A 16,448-nucleotide genomic window follows, 5' to 3' on the forward strand; every position below is an offset into this window, starting at 1 on the left:
TTCTTTATGCATGGTTTCAATACAATAATACAGAGTGCAGAAATATTTGCAAAGTGATAATCTTGAAACATTTCTTCCACTGCAGGTGCCTGAGAATGACCAGTGTATGCTGTGTGGTCAATTGATGGGAATGTCTGAATTTCTCTGCACTAATATCAGTAAATCAGCTCCAAGGGTCTTCAAATTTGAGAAAGAAAAGTTTGCTATAAAGAAAACAGCCTCTTACAGTCTGGTACTTGTTTAATTATATATTTAAGTTGAACTGAAAATTACACCATAAAGAAACTATAAGTATATTTGAATTTGTGTAATTTCGCGTCTTTAATAAAATTCAGCATTTCTTCAAAATCCCTGTAATAGGATTAAAATCCAATGGATTTTCATATCTGATATGCATAAAAAAGCAAGAGTAAACCACCTATTTCTTAGCTTTTTGTGAAATAAAGAAATTTTTGTTGAATTTTTTTTGATATTAGTGAAAAAGCCTTTAAATAGATTTAATATTTTCCAAGTTGCATAAAAAGCTGTGAACTAGCGTCAGTTACTTTTCTCAACAAGTGTGTGTGTTGAATATTAACAAACATATGTCCAACACAAAGAACATTTGTTGCTTTTTGGTGAATAATCAAACTGTTATTTCGCACATGGTTATAGCAAAAGTATTTCTGCACTCATGGAAACACCACTCATGAAAATATTGTTTCAATCACCACTTATGAAATAATTTTCTATCATGCTCAGAAATCTTCTTTATGAATTGTTCATTTTTTCATTAGACAATATAGCCATCTGCACTTACACTATACAATAAATATCTTTCTTCATAATAATCATGATTTATTTGTTCTGTTAATTTAGATGTTGAAATGGATCTTGATGGAACTCTTTTTATTGTAGGTATTACAAGGGAGTAGTTTTGTACCTGACATAAACCTGCTGAGCCGGTTGGATGCCTTGTATGACGCCTTTGTCACATTCCATGGCAGCATAGATAGTTTGAAACTGGTAGAATGTGCCAATATTAATAATGACTTTACTTATCTGTAAATTATAGCAAAAAAATCCACTTCATTTAAATTATTACTATTTATCATCCAATGAACAACTTGTGTTGTACTTATGTGTGGCCATTAAATTAAGTTAAGCCTTAAATTTCTGCACATAAGAACAAATGAATTTACCGGTATGTTGCGTTCTCAGTATTTTAACTTGCTTATGTTAGGAAAGACACGTGCACTAGTAGAAACTAACACAAACACATGCACTCAACATTAGCAACCTGTGACCAGTTTTAATATTTTGTTAAAACATATTTTTTTATGTCTTCTATTTTGCCAAAAAAATTAATAAGACAAATGTTGCATATAATTTTTTTTACATATAATAGAACTTGTCCACATTGTTCATTACTACACTGTTTACAACTTAAATACTTATACATTTTCCATGAAAGCGTTGGAAGGGAAACCAGGTGGAGTATCTTACAGAGCTGGCTGGTATCTGGAGAATACTTCTTCGCGTCACCCATGCGACACAGGGGTACAGCCTTGCACAAACATTCCAGTCCATTCCCTACACACAACTACCACTGGTAGGATGTTTTCATGGTTACACATACGGTCTGTCATCACTGGCATTATCTTTGAATACGTAAATGTGTTCTAATGGGCTTTTAAGTTTGTAAATATGTTATCATTATATTAAATAGAATTTTGTTTTTATTTTTGAAAGAAAGGGAAACAATTTTGAATTTATCGCCTATAATCGGGTACCTAGTAGTTGAGATATAACATTGAAAATCAGTTAGAGGTTAATGACATGATTAGATTTTCCCAATTAGCTGCATTATTGCTTTGAGTGAAAGCATATTTTTAGTTGCTACTTTTTGTTTTTGTATGCCCCCTAAGGAGGGCATATAGTGATCGGACCGTCCGTCTGTCCCTCTGTCTTTCCGTCACACTTTGCGTTTAGGTTTCAAAAAATGCTCTTAACTTCTATGTCGCTTCAGATGTAACTTTCATATTTAATATGCATTATGCATGTGTATATGGTCAAGGCCTTTTCATACGCACACAAATTTTGACCCCTTGACCTTGACGTTGAACTTAGGGTCCGCGTTTAGGTTTCGAAATCTGCAATTACATTTTGAAAAATGCTCATAACTACTATGTCGCTTCAGATGTAATCTTCATATTTGGTATGTATGTGTATATAGACAAGGCCTTTCCATACGCACACAAATTTTGACCCCTTTGACCTTGAACTTAGGGTCTGCGTTTAGGTTTGGAAATCTGCGTTTAGGTTTCGAAAAATGCTCTTAACTTCTATGTCGCTTCAGATGTAACCTTCATATTTGGTATGCATGTGTATATAGTCAAGGCTTTTCCATACGCACACAAATTTTGACCCCTTTGACCTTGACTTTGAACTTAGGGTCCGCGTATAGGTTTCGAAATCTGCGTTTGGGTTTCGAAAAATGCTAATAACTTCTATGTCGCTTCAGATGTAACCTTCGTATTTGGTATGCATGTGTATATGGAAAAGGCCTTTCCATACGCACACAATTTTTGACCCCCTTGACCTTGAACTTAGGGTCTGCGTTTATGTTTGGAAATCTGCGTTTAGGTTTCGAAAAATGCTCTTAACTTCTATGGCGCTTCAAATGTAACCTTCATATTTGGTATGCATGTGTATATAGTCAAGGCTTTTCCATAGGCACACACATTTTGACCCCTTTGACCTTGACTTTGAACTTAGGGTCCGCGTTTAGGTTTTGAAATCTGCGTTTAGGTTTGAAAAATGCTCATACCTTCTATGTCGCTTCAGATGTAACCTTTATATTTGGTATGCATGTGTATATGGACAAGGCCTTTTCATACGCACACAAATTTTGACCCCTTTGACCTTGACCTTGAACTTGGTGTCTGTGTTTACGTTTCGAAATCTGCGTTTAGGTTTCGAAAAATGCTCATAACTTCTATCAAAGCATTTTTGGGGGGCATTTGTCATCCTATGGAGACAGCTCTTGTTTGTAGGAAGTGTTAGATTAGGTAATTTTTGCATTTCATTTCATGAAAACTGGTATAAATGTGGTCATTTAGTTTCCTGTTTGGTTTCAGTCTGGGTCACATTTGTTCCTTCAAGCATCCCATCTTCTGCAGTCCAGTCAACGAAGGCCCTATGTCTTGTCTGGAGCGATTCTCTATAAGAACAGGTTAGAAACAGAGCTCTTGCTTTATTGCAATACTTGTATAGTATTTAAATAACAAAAACATTTCCCTTGTGATAGTGTAATAGGATAAAAGTAAGTCTTTGTTTTACCTTTAACACTAGTTCAAATGTTACATAAAGGTTTTCATGCAATTCATTATTGTAATCTGTGAACTCTCTGAACTCACCTACATAACCTGACCTATTTTGTCTTTTACATGGACCAACTTTGGCCTTAATGGCACTTTTTCACGTTTTGGTTTATTGACAAAATGAAAAAAAAATGTTTCAGATTTACAAATTGTTGTTGTAGTTATGATATTTGTGCGGAAGCAGTAATACCATGCTCTAAAATATCCATTATAGGCATCTTATGATGATTTAAAAGCCTGAAAATTATAAAGCGTTGCAATGCAAAACGATTGAATAATTTGAAGAGTTCTGATGTTGTCGTTTTATTTTTTACACTACAAGTACAGTAGATTCCGCTTAATTGAATAGCCCATTCATCACGTCCGAATATTCAATTATCCGGAGTATTCAATTATACAGAATCCGTTATATTTCCAATGTTATCACTGTTTATCATAAACATGTGTGTTTGTTATCGTGTTTTTAACCTATTTCAAAGCTATATTGTTAAATACATTGCTAAATAAATTTGTTTTATTCAATAAACACATAGAAAAGCACAGATAGTAACTTTAAGTTGTTTGTCATTCATTATATGGTGCGCTGAAAATAATCCACTCACAATATTCACTCACAGGTTACATTAAATTCTAGATGTATATTGGTGTCACATTCCATCACCTATTGCAAACTGTCAAGCAAGACATGTCATCATCTTGTTTCTAATCGGCAACAAACCCTTTTATTTTTTCTAATTGGTAACAAACTGTGGAAGTGCGTTACTCGACAGTTTGCATTCGAAAGTTTGCCGCTAACTGCACACTGTGATTTGTGTCAGTTTTAACCGGAGACTTCAGTGTTTGCATTGTACTTGGCCCCCATACCACACCTGTTAGTCACGTGACGCTTGACAGACGCTGCATACATGCATGCTGTGAAATGAAAACAAAGGCAGTCAATGGAGCGTGTCTGTCAAAATCGTTGATACAATGTGTATCCTTGGAGATTTATGAGATTCTTCGCTGGATTATAGTGTGCAATCGATAATTGGCTATTAAATTAACCGGAATATGCCATATTTCCTATCAGAATAGGCGGAGTTTTTACAATGGGAAGAGATGAAAATGGTTTGGTGTTTTCAATTTCTATTCAATTAACCAGATTATTTGATATTCAATTAAGTGGAATCTACTGTATTGCATATATAAAGTATAAAATACATCACTCATTGTATGAGCTGGGATGGCCTTGTGGTCAGAGCATTAGACTTTTACTCCAGGGGTCAGTGGTTCAAGCCAAGTTGAGGGTTACTTTTTTTCTTTCTTTAATTATGTCCCCCAATATTTACTGGGGACATATTGTTTTTGCCCTGTTTGTTTGTTGGTTTGCGTCAAACTTAAACATTTGCCATAACTTTTGCAATATTGCAGATAGCAACTTGATATTTGGCATGCATGTGTATCTCATGGAGCTGCACATTTTGAGTGGTGAAAGGTCAAGGTCATCCTTCAAGGTCAAAGGTCAAATATATGGGGGGGGGGGACATAGTGTTTCACAAACACATCTTGTTTTACTTGAGCTTTGGATCCAATGTTTACATCTATCAATAAAAAGCATAAATGACAAACTTCAATACATGCCAAAATCTGTGAAAAGGTTCCTTTAATTCAGAAGTTCCAAATTTATGGTTTACCTACAAAGAAGTTATTTTAATAAAATCAATAGCCATTGCTACAAAGCTTCGCTACTTGCATTAATGTTATCTTTCAACACACATAAACTTACCTCATTTTGTTCTTGATGTTTACCAACTGTTGGACTTATTTAGAGGTCAAAGTTGTTGTTAACCCAAAGTGATTGTTTCATCTCATATCAATAATGCTGCCACCGAAGCTTTTGTATTTGCATGGTTGATGTCATATACCTACATCACCTGACTTAATTTTACATTGACAATGACCTTATTTTGACTAATTCAGAAAGTCTAAACTTTTGGTTGACCAAAGATTACATGTTTTGTCTTCAAATTAATTCTATTTTAAAATAACTAACCAATAACACCTATCATGAGACTTTCACTAAGAATAATTCTTAAATTTAACTATTAATAAATAAAAGCATTAAAACTTGAGATGGCGTCTGATAAGTGGGTTTTTAATGACAATAATTTGAAAAAGCTGAGTACAGATAAATCATATGTTTTCTAATTAAACAAGGGCTGTTTGTAAAACATGCATGCCCCCCATATGGGCTGTCCGTTGTAGTGGCAGCCATCGTGTGAATACGTTTTTTGTCACTGTGACCTTGACCTTTGACCTAGTGACCTGAAAATCAATAGGGGTCATCTGCGAGTCACGATCAATGTACCTATGAAGTGTCATGATCCTAGGCAAAAGTGTTCTTGAGTTATCATCAGAAAATCATTTTACTATTTTGGGTCACCGTGACCTTGATCTTTGACCTTGTGACCTCAAAATCAATAGGGGTCATCTGCGAGTCATGATCAATCTACATATGAAGTTTCATGATCCTAGGCATATGCGTTTTTGAGTTATCATCCGAAAACCATTTTACTATTTCGGGTCACCGTGACCTTGACCTTTGACCTAGTGACCTCAAAATCAATAGGGGTCATCTGCGAGTCTTGATCAATCTACCCATGAAGTTTCATGATCCTAGGCGTATGCATTCTTGAGTTATCATCTGGAAACCATTTTACTATTTCGGGTCACCGTAACCTTGACCTTTGACCTAGTGACCTCAAAATCAATAGGGGTCATCTGCGAGTCATGATCAATCTACCCATGAAGTTTCATGATCCTAGGCGTATGCATTCTTGAGTTATCATCTGGAAACCATTTTACTATTTCGGGTCATCGTGACCTTGACCTTTGACCTAGTGACCTCAAAATCAATAGGGGTCATCTGCAAGTCATGATCAATCTACCCATGAAGTTTCATGATCCTAGGCATATGCGTTCTTGATTATCATCCAGAAACCATTTTACTATTTCGGGTCACCGTGACCTTGACCTTTGACCTAGTGACCTCAAAATCAATAGGGGTCATCTGCGAGTAATGATCAATCTACCCATGAAGTTTCATGATCCTAGGCATATGCATTCTTGAGTTATCATCCGGAAACCATTTTACTATTTCGGGTCACCGTGACCTTGACCTTTGACCTAGTGACCTCAAAATCAATAGGGGTCATCTGCGAGTCATGATCAATCTACCCATGAAGTTTCTTGATCCTAGGCGTATGCGTTCTTGAGTTATCATCCGGAAACCATTTTACTATTTCGGGTCACCGTGACCTTGACCTTTGACCTAGTGACCTCAAAATCAATAGGGGTCATCTGCGAGTCATGATCAATCTACCCATGAAGTTTCATGATCCTAGGCGTATGCGTTCTTGAGTTATCATCCGGAAACCATTTTACTATTTCGGGTCACCTTGACCTTTGATCTAGTGACCTCAAAATCAATAGGGGTCATCTGCGAGTCATGATCAATCTACCTATGAAGTTTCATGATCCTAGGCGTATGCGTTCTTGAGTTATCATCCGGAAACCACCTGGTGGACGGACCGACTGACCGACCGACCGACCGACATGAGCAAAGCAATATACCCCCTCTTCTTCGAAGGGGGGCATAATAAAGAAAAAGCAAATGTTGGAACCAAAATAATATTTCAAATTAACCAGCAATTTGGTAAAACAGTGTATGAAATTATGTTATGTACTGTATATGTATTGTAATTGTTGTATTCTGGTATTTTGTAGTGTCCTGTGTTCTCAGCTGCCACCCAGACTAACCAAAAATCTGATGTTGCTCCAGGAACAGGTCTGTACATACAAATGTACTTGTGTCATCACCATGACAACCACGCCTCAGTATAAATAAATGGTGTTTTTATGCCCCTGGATCGATTGATCGGGGGCATATTGTTTTTGGCCTGTCTGTCTGTTTGTCATTCTGTCCCACTGTCTGTCTGTCTGTCTGTCTGTCATTCTGTCCCAAAACTTTAACCTTACAGTTAAGTTTTGCAATAACTTTTGCAATATTGAAGATAGCAACTTGATATTTAAGATACATGTGTATCTCATGAAGGTGCACATTTTGAGTGTTGAAAGATCAAGGTCAAGGTCATCCTTCAAGGTCAAAACTCAAAAAATATAATCCAAGGGAAGTAAGAGCTTTAAAAGGGAGATAATTTCTAAACCTGCCAAATGATATATTGAAATTTTATTTCAAAGCGGCGCTATAGGGGGTATTGTGTTTCTGACAAACACATCTCTTGTTTCTATGTATCATGTTCATAAATGTACCCTGAAAAGGCCTGATGCTTATTCAAGTGAAAATCCTAATAAATAGAAAGTGAGCTCTTTAAGTTGATTTGATTACTATCAATAAGATAAGATTCAAATAAATTAACCCTCTTAGTCATAATTTTTTATCAAATCAAGATGAAACTTGCTGGTATTATTTGTTCTAATAATATTTTGGCCAGGGCCTACAAGGGTTCTGATGCATTAAAAATCATAGCTGACAGGAGGTTTTCCTTAGTATGGCTATAGAGAAATCGTCTTGAAGTCTTATTTGTAGTCAAATATGCATTATGCTTGGTCAAAACATTGCAATTGTTCTAATGATATCTAAGTGGAGCTCGAAAATGGTTCTGATGCGTTAAAAACATGGTTGGAGGGGTCAGGGCAGTTTTCCTAATATAGCTGTAGTAAAACCTTTGGGACACAGTATAAGGAGTAACCTTTTTATGCCCCCGGATCAAATGATAGGGGGCTTATTGTTTTGGCCTGTCTGTCTGTCTGTCTGTCTGTCATTGTGTGTGTCAGTGTGTCCATCCCAAAACTTTAACCTTGGTCATAACTTTTGCAATATTGAAGATAGCAACTTGATATTTGGCATGCATGTGTATCTCATGGAGCTTCACATTTTGAGTGGTGAAAGGTCAAGGTTATCCTTCAAGGTCAAATATATGGCTTCAAAGCGGCGCAGTAGGGGGCATTGTGTTTCACAAACACAGCTCTTGTTTAAACTTGCTCAGAACATTTTTTAGAATTACATCTTTGCTGAGTTCAAAAAGTGTATGGTCTATTGAAACACATGGTCATGAGGGGTTTGACAGTGTTCCTACAAGGAACTACTATACAGCTAATAAGTGGTCAGATATTTCCTAATATATCCTTGTCATTTCTGGAATGATATTTACTGGTCCTTATTTTTAGCTCGGCTGTTTTCAGAGAAAACCCGAGGTAATGTCATAGCCAACTCGTCGTGTCTTGTCGTGTCGTCTTCCGGCGTCGTGCTAAAACTTTGATATTTTGCTCTAAATTCAAAGTACTTTCACCTACAACTTTGAAACTTCATATGTAGATGCACCTTGATGAGTTCTACACGCAACACTCATTTTTGGGTCACTAGATCCAAGGTCAAGGTCACTGTAACCTCTAAAAAAAAAAAAAATAATAAAAAAGCTTTCATTTATTATGCTCCCCCAAACAAATTTTTTGGGGGAGCATATAGTCGCTGCTTCGTCTGTCCGTCCGTCCGTGCACAATTTTTGTCCGGGCTATTTCTCAGCAATTAATGACCAGAATTCAATTAAACTTTATGGGAAGCTTCACTACCAAGAGGAGATGTGCATATTATCAGCCGGTTCTGGTCGGATGATTTTTCACAGAGTTATGGCCCTTTGAAATTTTCCATTAACTGTACATAAAGTGCAATTCTTGTCCGGGCTATTTCTCAGCAACTAATGACCGGAATTCAATGAAACTGTACAGGAAGCTTCATTACCAAGAGGAGATGTGCACATTATCAGCCGGCGCTCGTCGGATGATTTTTCACAGAGTTATGGCCCTTTGAAATTTTCCATTGTACATATAGTGCAATTCTTGTCCGAGCTATTTCTCAGCAACTTATTACGGGAATTCAATGAAACTTTATGGGAAGCTTCACTACCAAGAGGAGATGTGCATATTATAAGCCGGTTTATGTTGGATGATTTTTTCACAGAGTTATGACCCTTTAAAATTATCTATAAACTGTACATATAGTGCAATTCTTGTCCGGGCTATTTCTCCCCAACTACTGACTGGAATTCAATGAAGCTTTATGGGAAGCTTAACTACCTTTAGGAGATGCGCATGTTATTTGTGGGTTCTGGTTAGATGATTTATTTAGAGAGTTATGGCCCTTCGAAATTTTTAAGTTGCTAAACCATCCATCGTATTATTTTGTCCAAAGTTATGCCCCTCAAGACGTTTCCTTTTATCTGAATATATAGTGCAATATTGTGACAAACAAAACCTTTGTGGAGCATCACCCGTCTCCAACGGTTTCTTGTTTAAAAATGCACCCGCTGCCGAGCATTGGCACCAGTTGTGCGGTGCTCTTGTTCCCATAACCCTCAGCCTGTCAGATATCTATTTGTAACAGGTACATGTAGCACAAGAGTATTGCCTGTTGTTGTTGCTCGTGATTCTTCAATCTCTTTAAGTAATTGTTTGATGTATTCAAGGGCATTATTATTAACAAAGTTTTGCCATTTAATGTTGGGACTGTTAGAGTAACTTTTGAAATAAAATAATGTTTGCTCCAATATACCGGCCACTAGAACTCTCTTGGCCAAAATACGAAGTTTAATCTTATAACTATGGCTATTTGTTCATTATAATTGAGTGTTTGTTTTATGTAACTTTTTATAAATGTACATTCTCAATGCTGTAAAATTTCATTTTAAATGAACTTCATGATTTATTTTAGATGCCACACATATCAATGGACATTTGTTGTGAACTGCCAAAAGGTTGTACTGTGATGACTGCATTTCTTACTGCTGAAGAACTTAGTGACATTTCACCTTTTGATCTTGTCTCCAAACGTCATTGCAAACTCACAGACTTTCAAAAGCACAGAGAAACAAGACCTAGTGATGAACAAAGCAGACTTGATATAAGTGCTTACAAAGCCCATAAAGGTGCATCACTCCAAAGACGGCTAACATTTCCAAATGTGAGTTCTACTAATCTAAATACTAATTCAGCAAACAAATCTCATACAGTACTTCAATCTTTTTTATCAAATCAGAAGAAGAAGGCATTTTATGACAGACAACAAATAGGTCTGAAATCAACGTGGAGTCAGACCAAGGGAAAAAATATATCCACCCTGTTGTCTGATGTCCCAATTGTCGAATGTCAAAATGGTGAGTCTGGCATTGAAAGTGAGAGTGACATGTATGAAGGCGTTACTGGGCATCATTTTGGTGAGAAGTATGTGATGGTCTCTCATACAGACACTGATGAACATGAATCAGAATCTGAAAGTGAAGATTTGCTTGACAGCATTGGAATAACAAAATCTGTGGAAAATGGACAATCTGAAAGTGAGGAAGTTTTAGAGTCAACTAAGAATTCTTCCAACAGGATATCAGTAGAAGTTGAAACTTTAGAGAAAGATGAGGGAAATCCTTCAGTTAGTGATTTGAAGAAAAATGATGAGAATCAGAGAATATTTGCAGAACAAAATAAGGCTAAAAATGATGAGAAAAAATCAGAAAGTTTTGAAAACAAGGAATTGTTATCGCAGGAATCATTTGGAGAACGTTTGACATTGGCACAATTGGATGCTGTAAATTCAACTGACTTTGGTTCAGTAGTAATGCAGTCACAATCATCAGAAGATTACAGAGGGCCTCTTTTGTATGATGATCTGTCAAGTGAAAGCACATTTCACACTTCAGAAACAACGTCCATGAGTAATGCAGAATCTGAAACTGACTTAAAACTTTCAAGCAAAACTGATATACATGAAATAAAAATTTCTGCCATTTCCAAAATTGATCAGAATAGGGAACATACCTTCAATATTTCAGAGAAAGAAAGTCAAGACTCAAATTACCCTAAAAGGAGACATTGGTCTTCAGAATCCAACAAATATGAATCTGAAGTAGAAACAGAAGATGATGCATTCACAATCAGCAACATTGAACCTTGCATCAGCTGCTATGACTTAGGTGAGAATGCAGGAGTAACTGACAGTCTCTCTTTGGTAAGATGTCAGAAATGCATAGATGTCTTCAACAAACAGGTAAAGTTTGGTGTTCCGTCTGAAAACCAAGAAATTCTTGAATTTGATGGCAAATTTAGAGAAAGAAATGAATCGTCAACAGAAACTGAAAGTCATTCTGACAAAGATCAGAAACCTGAAAACTTCATACCCGCAGCAGCGGCACCTGATAGCGTGATATCTCGATACTGGACCCATGAGATGGAGGGCATGAATGATGTGACTGTTTATGTACAGTGCCACGCTGATATTTCCCTCGTGCTACTGATGGCAAACCCAGACCTGCACCAAGCTTTACCACAACAGGAGAACCTCTTTTATTCTTTGGTAAACTCAATTTCAATAAATCTTTGCTTATTATGGCGACATGATTTTGAACAAACAGAATGTCTTCTTTCTCACTTACGAATATATCTTCAGATTTGTTATCAGATTTTTTCTTCCCGATAATTTTTTTAGGTCAATTCATGTTTCAAAGGAAGAATTGGAAGCAAAGCAATGGGCATTAAGTGTAATATTTACCACGACAAGCGAGAGTTGGCAAACTTATCACTGTGCTATGACTGACATACTGTTGAGCAAAAAATCAACAAACATAGGAAACAAGTGTATTAATAATAACTTTTTATTACATATAAATCATATTTATAATGCATGTTAGATACACGTTATTAGACTACCATGTCACCTAGTACGCACAAAAGGATTTTTATTTTGTCTATTGGCTGAATTTACTGTTGTTTTATGCTGATGTTACTAACTGTAGGGTGGCATATAGCAGTCACACTTTCTGTCAGTCCATCTGTCCAGCATTCTGTTTTCAAGAGTTCTTTTTACGAAACACTTTCAGATATTGAGCTGATTTTTGGTATGTGTCTACCAACTTGACCTACAGATGAAGTGTGTGTTTCTTTCCGGTCCATTGATTTTTAGCGTTGTTATGGGCCATGCACTTAAAAAAAATTCTCTATAGTATCCGTTTTACTGAGGTCTATTGCAAAACAATTTCAATTGAGCTGATTTTTGGTATGTGGGTCTACCTACAACATCTACAGATAAAGTGTGAAATTCATTCCCGTCCATTTTTTTTTGGCGAAGTTATTGGCCTTGGATTATGTTTTATACAAACGGTTTTTCAGAGTTTTTTTTAGAGCTGATTTTTAGTATGTGAGTCTTCCAACATGACCTACAGATGAAGTGTGAGTTTCGTTTGAGTCCATTCATATTTGGTGAATTTATGGGCCTTAGACATTGAAATTTTCCGTTTTCCAGCAGTTGTTTATGAAACACTTTGAGATGGGTCGCTGAGTTTTGGTATGTGAGTCATCCTAATTGACCTGAAGATAAAGTGTAAAGAGTTCCGTTCCAGTCCATTGATTTTTTGCAAAGTTATTGGCTTTGAACTGAGACATTTTCTCAATAATTATCTTTTTCCTGAGGATTTGTTTGCAACGTTTTCAGATATTTAGCTCATTTTTGGTATGGGAGTCTACCTACATAACCTACAAATAAACTTTATTTTAAAGTGTGAGTTTATTTCCAGTCCATTGATTTTTGGCAAAGTGTGGAGAAGTTATAGGCATTGGACTTGTATTTATAATATTCGTGTTCTAGAGGTTTCTCTATAGGTTAAAAAAGGTCCATTGATTTTTGGTGAATTAAGACTTAACAATTTTTTCTAAAATAGCTGGTGTGTGGCTTTGAAGCACAGACGGGGGCATTTTGATTCACAAACGCAGGTCTTGTTTCTAGTGGAAGGCATCTCTTGCCCATCTTGCTGACTTGGACTTCTACATCAAGGAATGCATGGAAAACGAAGCGGGGCACGAGTCTGATCCCAACAGCAAGGACTTGTACAACTTCCTACAGTTTGACAAGTATTCAGCTGAACTGCAAGGTTGATTCTTTATAGAAACCTCAATCTGGGAATATAGTACCTAATGCATGTGCGTAAAATGTCCTCCGTTTGCAGTTTGCAAATTAAGGCTTATCTGGGAGGTCCCTTTCCAAATAAACTGGATTTTTGTTTCAAATAGACTTCCTTTAACAGAAAAAATCCATCAAAGCAGAACGTGTCATTTTTTATCAGCAATTTGGACTGCACATACATTAAGCCTAATTTCTTCAGAGCTCATACATATCAATGCCATGATTTTATCTCTTGAGTACTTGTGATGTTTACAAACAATTGTACTTACAATGTATTACAACATTTCATTGCTTAGTTTGTCAATGCCTATATGTAGAGTGCTGGACCTTGTTTGATTCCCAGCCTGGTCAAATTGGGTTGTGATTGATCATAAACCATTTTAATAGACACCTCGACAATTTATAAGTTATTGTCAAAAGATTTTTTACTCATTACTGGTTTGGGTCATCTGTTAACTCAAGAAAGTATAAATAGGTTAACTGACAACTGTTGTATGACTATCTTGATAAATATTTTAAATATATTGTGAAATAAAACTGCAACTACAATAAGACATCAATACTTTTTTTGCTCCCCAAAAAAAATTTGGGGGGAGCATATAGTCGCCGCTTCATCCGTCCGTGTGTGTGTCCGTCCGTGCACAATTTTTGTCTGGGCTATTTCTCAGCATTTAATGACCGGAATTCAAAGAAACTTTATAGGAAGCTTCACTACCAAGAGGAGAAGTGCATATTATCAGCCGGTTCTGGTCGGATGATTTTTCACAGAGTTATGGCCCTTTGAAATTTTCCATTAACTGTACATATAGTGCAATTCTTGTCCGGGCTATTTCTCAGCAACTAATGACCGGAATTCGATGAAACTTTATGGGAAGCTTTACTACCAAAAGGAGATGTGCATATTATCAGCCAGTTCTGGTCGGATGATTCTTCACAGAGTTATGGCCCTTTGAAATTTTCCATTAACTGTACATATAGTGCAATTGTTGTCGGGGCTATTTCTCAGCAACTAATGACTGGAATTCAATGAAACTTTATGGGAAGCTTCACTACCAAGAGGAGATGTGCATATTATCAGACGGTTTATGTTGGATGATTTTTCACAGAGTTATTGCCCTTTGAAATTTTCCATTGTACATATAGTGCAATTCTTGTCCGAGCTATTTCTCAGCAACTTATTATGGGAATTCAATGAAACTTTATGGGAAGCTTCACTACCAACAGGAGATGTGCATATTATCAGCCGGTTATGGTTGGATGATTTTTCACAGAGTTATGGCCCTTTGAAATATTCTGTAAACTGTACATATAGTGCAATTCTTGTCCGGGCTATTTCTCCCCAACTACTGACAGGAATACAATGAAGCTTTATGGGAAGCTTAACTACCTTGAGGAGATGCGCATGTTATTTGTGGGTTCTGGTTAGATGATTTATTTAGAGAGTTATGGCCCTTTGAAATTTTTAAGTTGCTAAACCACAATCGTATTATTTTGTCCAAAGTTATGCCCCTCAAGATGTTTCCTTTTATCTGAATATATAGTGCAATATTGTGACAAAAAAAACCTTTGAGGAGCATCACCCGTCTCCGACGGTTTCTTGTTTAAAACAAAAATCATTCAATATTGCCATCCTTCTTGCAGGGACAACGTCTGACCCTATGGCTGGTAACGTACGAGTTCACAACCAGCATCAGATGTTGGCAGATCTTCATGCTGCATTCCAAGCAGACAAGTGCCTCTCAGATATCACCATCAGGTTGTTATATGTCGTTGTATTTACAAGTATATTTTTGCATTAGATATAGCTGGCATATTTCCTCTTAACACATTGTCACTTTGCTTTTCTTGTTGCAGGGACAAAGTTTTATTTTTATGTATGATATTATATAGTGTTTTTGTTATACCACCATTACCATTGGTAATTGGGGCCTTATAGGAGTCACTTTGTCTGTCGGTCGGTCTGTCTGTCCCAAAACTTTCATCCGATCTTCACCAAACTTGGTCAGAAGTTGTATTTAGATAAGTTTGGTTAAGTTTGAATATGGGTCATGCCGGGTCACAAAACTAGGTCACGGGGTCACTTAGTGCGTTTTAAACCAAAAGTTTGTCTGGACCATAACTATGTCATTTATCGTAAGATTTTAAAATGACTTGCTTCATTTGTTCACCATCATGGGACGGTGTGTTATGGGAAAGTAGAACATCGATATCTCCAAGGTCAAGGTCACACTTGGAGTTGCCCATAAATGAGCTTTTCCTGGCTATAACTTTGTCATTTATTAAGATACTTAAAAATCATTTGGCACATTTGTTCACCATCATTGGACAGTGTGTCATGCAAAAGATTTACGTTGATAACCCCAAGGTCAAGGTCACACTTTGAGTTCAAAGGTAAAAAATGGCAAAAAATGAGCTTGTTCGGGCCATAACTATGTTGTTCATTGTGAGTTTTTAATATCATTTGGCACATTTGTTCACCATCATTGGACAGTGTGTCATGCGAAAGAATTATGTGGATGTCTCCAAGGTCAATGTCACAATTTGAGTTCAAAGGTAAAAAATTGTCATAAATGAGATTGTCCCGGCCATTTTAAAATCATTTGGCAAATGTGTTCACCATCATAGGACGGTGTGTCATGCGAAAGAATTACGTCGATATCTGCAACATGAAGGTCACACTTTGAGTTCAAAGGTCAAAAATGGCCATAAATGATCTTGTCTGGGCCATAACTTTGTCATTCATTGTGAGATTTTAAAATTACTCAGTACATTTGTTCACAATCATTGCACAGTGTTTCATGCCAAAGAATTACATCTATATCTCCAAGGTAAAGGTCACACTTTGACTTCAAAGGTCAAAAATGGCCATAATTGATCTTGTCCGAGCCATAACTATGTCATTCATTGTGAGATTTTAAAATAACTTGGTACATTTGTTCACAATCATTGAACAGTGTGTCATAAGAAAAAAATAGGTTGATATCTCCAAGGTCAAGGTAACACTTGGAGTTCAAAAGTCAAAAATGGCCATAAATGAGCATGTTCAGGCCATAACTATGTCAATCAGAGTGGGATTTAAACAT

General features: G+C 36.5%; 4 protein-coding genes across 9 annotated transcripts in view; 3 read left to right on the forward strand and 1 right to left on the reverse strand.

Annotated features, from left to right (window-relative positions):
• The window catches only part of LOC127853246 (uncharacterized), a 99,135-nt gene that overhangs the window by 79,412 nt on the left and 3,275 nt on the right, over positions 1-16,448 (forward strand). For all 3 annotated transcript variants that reach the window (XM_052387602.1, XM_052387588.1, XM_052387593.1), the window contains 8 exons: positions 86-232; positions 898-1,005; positions 1,454-1,591; positions 3,120-3,214; positions 7,128-7,188; positions 10,132-11,763; positions 13,189-13,333; positions 15,007-15,121. In XM_052387602.1, coding sequence (XP_052243562.1) covers positions 107-232; positions 898-1,005; positions 1,454-1,591; positions 3,120-3,214; positions 7,128-7,188; positions 10,132-11,763; positions 13,189-13,333; positions 15,007-15,121 — 2,420 coding nt within the window. In that variant the 5' untranslated portion in view covers positions 86-106. The remainder of the gene's footprint in view (positions 1-85; positions 233-897; positions 1,006-1,453; positions 1,592-3,119; positions 3,215-7,127; positions 7,189-10,131; positions 11,764-13,188; positions 13,334-15,006; positions 15,122-16,448) is intronic.
• The window catches only part of LOC127855512 (G patch domain-containing protein 3-like), a 93,527-nt gene that overhangs the window by 54,256 nt on the left and 22,823 nt on the right, over positions 1-16,448 (forward strand). The gene's annotated exons all lie outside the window — the stretch shown is intronic.
• LOC127853375 (alpha-ketoglutarate-dependent dioxygenase alkB homolog 4-like) overlaps positions 1-16,448 on the reverse strand; it is an 87,861-nt gene that overhangs the window by 39,983 nt on the left and 31,430 nt on the right. The gene's annotated exons all lie outside the window — the stretch shown is intronic.
• Positions 1-16,448, forward strand: part of LOC127853111 (phosphatidylinositol 4-kinase alpha-like) — a 190,812-nt gene that overhangs the window by 33,264 nt on the left and 141,100 nt on the right. The gene's annotated exons all lie outside the window — the stretch shown is intronic.

Source organism: Dreissena polymorpha, chromosome 1 (assembly GCF_020536995.1).
Source record: "Dreissena polymorpha isolate Duluth1 chromosome 1, UMN_Dpol_1.0, whole genome shotgun sequence".
NCBI lineage: Eukaryota > Metazoa > Mollusca > Bivalvia > Myida > Dreissenidae > Dreissena > Dreissena polymorpha.